At 42.4% G+C, this 7706-nt stretch overlaps 2 protein-coding genes across 2 annotated transcripts in view; both read right to left on the bottom strand.

The window, feature by feature from the left end:
- Positions 1 to 9: 9 nt before the first annotated feature.
- Positions 10 to 5467, bottom strand: LOC118827353 (glutathione S-transferase theta-1-like). Its single transcript, XM_036598682.1, has 5 exons — positions 5172 to 5467; positions 4711 to 4798; positions 2540 to 2690; positions 2008 to 2184; positions 10 to 999 (listed from the first exon to the last, which is right to left on the bottom strand). The coding sequence occupies exons 1-5, from the start codon at positions 5290 to 5292 to the stop codon at positions 853 to 855; spliced, it is 684 nt and encodes a 227-aa protein (XP_036454575.1). The 5' UTR covers positions 5293 to 5467; the 3' UTR covers positions 10 to 852.
- Positions 5468 to 6613: 1146 nt separating this feature from the next.
- The window catches only part of LOC118827355 (glutathione S-transferase theta-1-like), a 6222-nt gene continuing 5129 nt past the window's right edge, over positions 6614 to 7706 (bottom strand). The window contains exon 5 of the mRNA XM_036598684.1: positions 6614 to 7706. This exon is cut by the window's right edge and continues 1286 nt beyond it. The gene's annotated coding sequence lies outside the window, so the exon portion shown is untranslated.

Genomic DNA, 7706 nt, shown 5'->3' with positions numbered 1-7706 from the left:
TACATGATATGTCATGATATTTTTTATTTTTTTTCATCTGATCAGTTGGAACCAAGAAAAAAGAACTATTAAAGCGACATTTAAAAAATAATTCTATCAACAACTGTAAATATAATGCTTTTTATTTAGTATTTGACACTAAATCCAGTTAAACAGGGCTAAATTTTGCTCTCTTTATAATGAAACGTACAGTTGGTCAGTGTCTACAAGGACTGATGACATACACGATACATTCAAAAAAAAGCATATTGTATTGACATAATTTATCACAATAATATGTATTATCACAATTTGAAAAACATTTTAAAGGCACATTAGGCACAATCAATGGAGCACTCAATCAGTCCAAATAGAAATATTCACAAAAACAGCCCTGTTGTTGAAAATGCTCAAAGTAATAATCATATTACAGTCATATTATAGTATATTTCCCAGATTAAAGTCATTTTTATTATTAATATTAGCTGTTTTTCTGTTTTTTAGTTGAGGCCTGTCTCTGGAAGCAGTTTGTGATTATGGATCTTAAGCAGTTCCAGGATCAGTCAGGGCTGAGATGCTTTTTATTCTGATTTGTTAGATATTAATTTGTTTTACAGCGCACATAAAATCAAGAACAGCAGAGTTTTACTCTGGATTTAGAACTGGATTAACCGATGGTGGCGATCTTCAAAGACACCATTAACTTTTCCCAGAGAGAGACCCAGCTTAACTCATCTAGATGCTAGTGTTGGACAACAACATGACCTCAGAGGTCTATTTCTATTGGACGACACTCAATTTGGGCTTCAATCATCCAGCCTTATTGAGAAATCCTGCCTTATTAAACTTCTGGAATATTCCAGCATGTCTGGGTTACAGCTTTGCTGCGGTTTTGTCCCTGAGCCGGTACAGGATGCTGTGAGCTTCGTTGAACGGCTCCCCGAGAGCCGCCTGCACCCTGGATCTCCAGCTCTGGAGATTCGGATGATTCTTCAGGATGTCCCGACCGCCGCCGAGAGGCTGCAACACACAATTCAGTTCAACTTCTTGGTTTGAGTTTGATTACATTCAATTAGACTTTAACTAAAGTGAATGTTGATAACCATCCCTGCAATTTTAAGACAGGCATGAAAACATAGAACAGGGTTCGGCAGCATGTGGCTCTTTTACTGTTGTGGCTCCACAGCTGAATCAGATTTGTAGGTAAAAATAAAATAAACCTCCTTTACAGTAAAATAAAGCTCTGCTGATCGTTCAACACAGTTTAACAATAAATGGTCTTAAACTCTGGAGTTAATGTAGAACTGCTAATTCACCCTTTAACCCTGAAGATCAGCACAGACTGCTGGTCACCATAGCAACGCAGACAACAATCTCGCCTAGCTAATAGCTACGAAAATGCAAAGAGAGAGATTTAAGATGAACATCAATAATTTGGAGACAAATGGACTTATTTGTGTTTATAATCACTCCAGCTGGTTTCCTGATATGTTTAATCTGCAACGAGAAACTGACAAACACTAAAAAGTCCCGAAGCTGAAGTCGCTTCTCATTCGTTAGCTTCTCTTTTGAATTTTCCCGTTCCACCTTAAATGGTGCAGCAGTTACATTCTGGCACCTCAGGCACCATTTAAGGTGGAACAGAAAAATTCGAACAAGAAGCTGGAGAATGAGAAGCGACTTCAGCCTCGTAAATAATCAAACGTTGAGAGACGTTTTACAGGAAACTGTTCAACTTTTGAGGAAAAGTTTCCTGCTGGAGATGCGAGAAAAGCAGCTGTAGCTGAGCTAAAGCTTAAAGCAGAGCAAAGAAAGTCTGTCTTTTCATTTATATTATAATTTTTAGCTTATATTAGTACATCAGCACATACTGAGACATATTTACAGCCTGTGCAAAAGTTATGGCACATTTCACAAGAGTAGAGCTCTAACAGAACAGGTAAACACTACATTCTCATAGGTAAACATTATTATTAATATTATTATAATTGCCTGTACGATTAACGTATCCTGAAATCTGTCTCTGACCTGCATGATCTCGCAGACGGCCAGCAGGTCAGCGATGCTGATGTCGTCTCCACACAGGAACGCCTGCCTCTTGAGGAACATCTCATCCAGCTTCTGCAGAGTCTGCTCCAGCTCCTCCAGAGCTTTCTGCAGCTTGGCCGGGTCAGCGTGACGGCCCAACATACTGGGCATTAACACCTGCACAGGTGGAGTTGAACCACTGACGTTATCTTGGCAGGAAGTGGGTTCTTGCCAGTATAAACATTATATAGCACACAGTAGTATGCAGAAGTTTGAACACCCCCAATCAAATGACATATTTTGTTGATTTTCAAAGTGAAAATATAAAATGTGCTGTAATTTTTGTTTTTTTTTCCCCCCATTATGTTAAATTCTGTAAATAAACAGTAATTGTGTATTAAAATGTGCAGAAGTGTGTCTCTGTAGAGGATGTGTTCACTTATTTACACCAGGGGGCGCAAACTTTGCAATACAACTGTAAACATAAATACAGTACAAATGTTTTTTTGAGGTGACGTGACTGAAAGCTCACCTCCATGATGAAGACCTTGGCGGCGTGCAGGCGTGTGTTGGTGTGGTGCCAGGCTGTGTATTCGTCCACCCGGGCCCTCCGCAGCGGCTCGCGGGGGTACCAGTGCTCCGGGACGTTATACGCCGTCGCCAGGTATTTCAGTATAGCGTCACTGCGTTAATATGACAAAATAAAAGTCATCATGGGAAGAAATAAAAAACATTTTTTTCACTTCAGACTAGAAACAAGGGAGTTTTAATAATATTGCACAGTATAAAACCCAATAATAATCAGCAGTGTTCCTTCTGACTCATTTTGTCAGTCATTATGTCATTATGTTCGTGCATCCATATGATTTAATGCACGGACATTTACTTAACTGCATGGAAGAAAAAAACAGGATGCGGGATGGTCTTATCGACGTATCGCGCGTCATACCGGTCGTGCGGATATTACCATAGCAGGCTGTTGGTGGCAGTGGATAAAAGAAGGCACGCACCAGCGACATGAAGGATCTGGGAGACCTACACGAACCATGGAGAGGGAGAACTGATGGATTGTCCGACATGCCCGGATTGATCCAACAGCCACGACTGCGGACATTCAGCAAGCAGAGATGCCCTCCATCAGTCATCCTGTTAGTGCCAGCACCTTTGGCAGACGGCTGCACGACGCAGGACTACATGTACGCAGACCATTACGACAACCACCCTTAACGGCATTTCGACGTCGCCAAAGACGCAATGGTGTCATGCCAGACTGTCATGGAGTGAGTCAGAATGGCAGCGGGTCATCTTCATTCGTCATTCGTCATCTTCGTCATTTTGTCTTGGTGGAGACGACCAACGAGTCCTTGTGTGGAGGCACCGTGATCGGCGCCAAGATGAATGGTTTGTTGTCACGTGTCAAACGTCCAGAAGGCCTGGTGTCGTGGTGTGGGTTGCAATTTCGTAAGATGCCAGATCATCTGTGGTCTTAATTCCAGGCACTTTGACAGCCCAATGTTACATTAATGAGGTCCTGCAATCAGCGGCTCTACCTTTTCTGAACACACCCTCCAGTGCGCTGTTCCAACAGGACAGCGCTCGTCTACTGCTGCCGTCTCAAGAGCTGCCTTGAAGACACAGCTACTTCGCCATGGCCTGCCGCATCGCCAGACCTGTTCCCGATTGGAAATGTGTGGGATGCTAATGGACGTGCTATCAACGCTCCACCCCTACCGCGAAATCTGCAGGAACTGCGTGAGAACATTCAAGCTGCATGGGATGGATTATCGCAGGACACCATCAGGAACCTCTACAACTCCATTCTGGCATTGGCATGTTGCATTAGCAAACATGGTGGTTCGACGCCAAACTGAGAGACACTACTTCTGTATGTGTAGCTCAATAAATATTGCTCAGTCTAAATTTTTAATCATTTATTGTTCCTGGTAACCTTCATCTTCCTTCTGAAGTGCTGGACTGCAATGCAACTGGGTGCAACTATTTAAAAATCAGAATATATATATATATATATATGTCTCATCGCTGTCCAATGACAAAACATCTATCTCTATCTGTGAAAATTTCATGATGACTGGACCAATAGAAATGCTCCAAAATAGCTTAGAATAAAATCTCTTTCCATTGACGTACACTGAAAGTAAAGAAAGTTTTGCCCTCTCCTGTGAAGTCACTATTTTGGAGATAGAACTCAATATAAACCACCTTTTATTAGACAGTCGAGCTCAGCTCACACGTTTAAGAAACATTTGAAATGAATCTCTTCAGCATTTAATTAAAATTCTACGTGTCTTTGGTATTTATCTTTTTAATCTGATCTGTGTCGTTGTCTTATGATTTTTAAATTATTACTCAATCTCTTCTATTGCTCTAAAGCTTTATTACCTGTCTGTGAAGCTGCCACTGGTATGAAAAGTGCACTTTGAATAAAGATATTATTAATAAAGGAGTGGATAGTGCAAAGAGTACTGATGAAATTCACGATATATCATGACATAATTATTGTGATACTGGCATATCGCCCACCCCTTTCAGCAGGGATATGCCAATTCTTTATACAGACTGTCTGTATCTGGTTTAAGTCTGACTCTACTGTATCAACCATACACACGATATACTCAGAAAAGTGTATCATGACATAATTCATCATGATTAAGATGTCATATCACCACATATCACCCCACTCACCTCTCAGTCAGGACAAAGCCCTTGTGTTCAATCACAGGGACTTTCTGCATGGGGTTCAGGCGGGTGAACTCTGCGCTCTTCTGCTCTCCTGCGGAGACAAACTTCACTTTAACTTTACACACTTCTGATCTGCAGCAGTGGGGCAAAGGTTAGTCTGCACAGCGGGGCTGGAGCTGGCTTCTCAGCCGAATTCTCCGTTCCACCTTAAATGGTGCCCGGCGCCTTTACACGTTCATGCTTCAGAGTGCGACCGTGGCACCGTTTAAGGTGGAACGGAAAATTACAAAAAAAACAAGCTGGAGAAAAAGAGGATGACTTAATTGCAGTGCAGTTAGGAGACAGTTAGTGGGCAGTTTGCATGAAAATGAGATAAAAACAAGCCGTTAAATCCTGTAACTGACTCGAAGCAGCCAGTCTAAGCGAGGTTGAGTGAGTCAGTCAGAGCGGCCGGTAAAGCTCACCTCTCCTCAGCGCCACAGTCTCCACCGTGTGAGGGATTTTGTTGTGTTTGAGGAAGATCAGCACAGCCCTGCAGGGCTGCGACAGAAGATCCAGGTAGACTTTTACTGGCGCACTCGACATTGTAACGCTTTCAGCCACAGATAGTTCACAGTGAGGAGAACCGCCACTCGAGGGCGCTGAACTGCAGTGCTGCCAGATCTCGCGAGAGAAAACAGGCGACCTCACCTAAGTTCTCTGACCTTACCAGAGCCGGTTTATGGGGAGCCTGGCCACTTCTATTTCCCCCATATATATACATTTCTAGAGGCCGTGTTGTCTGTTGTTCTCTATCTGAGGCGATACGTCTGACCGTCCGCCATGTTGGAGCGGTCAAGATCCGCTTGTGAACACATTCACTTGTATTGAGAGACAAAGAGTCTCAGGATTAAATCAGCCACAACTTCCTTATTACTCAACCGATTTTCACCACGTTTGTTTAGTTATAATCCTCAAACACAGATTAATCCAGGCTGCACGGACTACTTGTTTACATGCTCACTACAAGTAATCAGATCTAAAATGACGCGCATGCGTAGAGAACCGCTTAGAGTAGACGTTACCATGACAGCGAACATCACGTGAGTCCAGTGAGATGAGCAGCAGTGAGCAGTGCTTGTGTTTTTAATTGCTTTAAAATGATGTCCTTATTAAAGAAGGCCGAGAGGAAGATGTCGTGTTCTGAGACACATAAGCTGGACGTCCGTCCCACCGCCGTCTTTTAAAGATCAGAGCATAAACTTCGTCTCCTCTGCAGACCAGTTTCTGCTCCGCCATGTTGGACGGTATAAACTTTCACTATGACGCGACGAACATGATCAGAACGGACTGAAACTTTCTGATAGGGAATGTAATCAGATACAGGCGTCTACACGGATATATTCTTCTATTTAACGGATTATTTACAGGATTACCCACCTCGATCAGCCGGATAGAAACTGCATTCTGAATGGCCTCAATCAGACTGATCTAGTCCGACTGACCGATTAGTCGGATTATTAGACTGCATGTAAACGTGGCTGCTGTCATAAAATGAGTTAAACATAGTTTTGCTAGGTTTTATGAAGATGGATGTGCCTCCTGTGTCAGTCCCCAGGATTTCTCAGTTAGCCAGATAACTTAAACCCAAACCCAGCTTGTCCAACAGCAGAAGAGCTAAAGAAATGAAGTCTTTCATTTTGCAATCAATGAAATGCCCAAATAAGAAACTCCAGATCTCAGCTGTTTTTCGCTATGGGGACAAAATGAACAGTGTTTTCACTGCACAGGTTTTGGTAAACAAAATGTTCCTAAATTAATATGCACTGTTTTATCCTGTATTTCACAGAGTCCTCTGAATTACAAGGTTGCTAGGTAGTCAGTATCCTGTAATGTGGGAAGTACACAAAAGAAGCATAGACAGCTCAAAGTTTGTGCAGATAACGCAGATTTATTTTGACCCAGCAGCCGTACAAGAGAGCAAACTCGCTCTTATTTCCAAGAGGAAGTAAAAAGTCTTTAAATCTCTGGCTGTGCTCAACCACAGAATCCTGCCTGGGGTTATTTATCCAGCATCAGCATGGAAACCCACAGCATGCTCTGATGCCACAATAAACCATATAGCAAAACATATGTGCTTTGGAACTAGTTAGGTGGTATAACAGTAATAAGCTATACTACAATCTTTAAAATAAAGCGGTATTTAAACAAAATGATGGTATTTCAAAATTATGATGTGCCAAATTTCTCTTCTATGTCCGAACAGCTGAACAAACATGTATAGTAGAGGGAGCTCTGTGCTGTGTGGTATGTTTGGCCTGCTAAGCTAAGCTATCGTTAGCTTAGCCAAAACGCTACAGTCTCACACACCAAAAAACAGGCTCGAGTTCAGATTTGTGTCAGTCACTCCACTTTCACTCGCTCTGACTTTAATTTTTATCAGCTACATTTGTTTCAGCAGAGCAGCAGTCAGTCAGAATCAAGCCTGTACTGTGGTGTGTGGCACTGTTTTGGTCGCTAGCCTGCTCGCTAAGCAAATGCTAAGATAAACACCACAAAACAGGTTTAATTTCCCCTTTTTGGTCCCTTCAGCTCCAGCTGCTCGACTTCACTCCCTCAGATTTGAATCAATATTATCTAAACTTTGGTTAGCCATGTTCTGTGGTAAGCAAAGATGTTAGCCTGCTAACTAGTTAGCAGCACACACACATATACATGCCTAGATGCCGCGTTGTCTGTTGTTTTCTATCGGAGGCGATACGGCTGCGCGTCCGCCATGTTGGAGAGGTCAAGATCCGCTTGTGAACAGATTCACTTGTATTGAGAGACGAAGAGTCTCAGGATTAAATCAGCCACAGCTTCCTTATTACTCAACCGATTCTCACCAAGTTTGTTTGTTATAATCCTCAAACATGCATTAATCTAGTCTGCTCGGATCTGCTCTCGGTAGCTTTTATTACTTCAATAACTGATCGTGATAATTAGCTGTTCGGACCAGCAGGGAAGTATTCAGTCTGTAC

This window comes from Colossoma macropomum, unplaced genomic scaffold (assembly GCF_904425465.1).
Source record: "Colossoma macropomum unplaced genomic scaffold, Colossoma_macropomum, whole genome shotgun sequence".
Taxonomy (NCBI): domain Eukaryota; kingdom Metazoa; phylum Chordata; class Actinopteri; order Characiformes; family Serrasalmidae; genus Colossoma; species Colossoma macropomum.
Note: the sequence above shows the minus strand (reverse complement) of the source record. Positions and strands in the feature narration are given on the sequence as shown.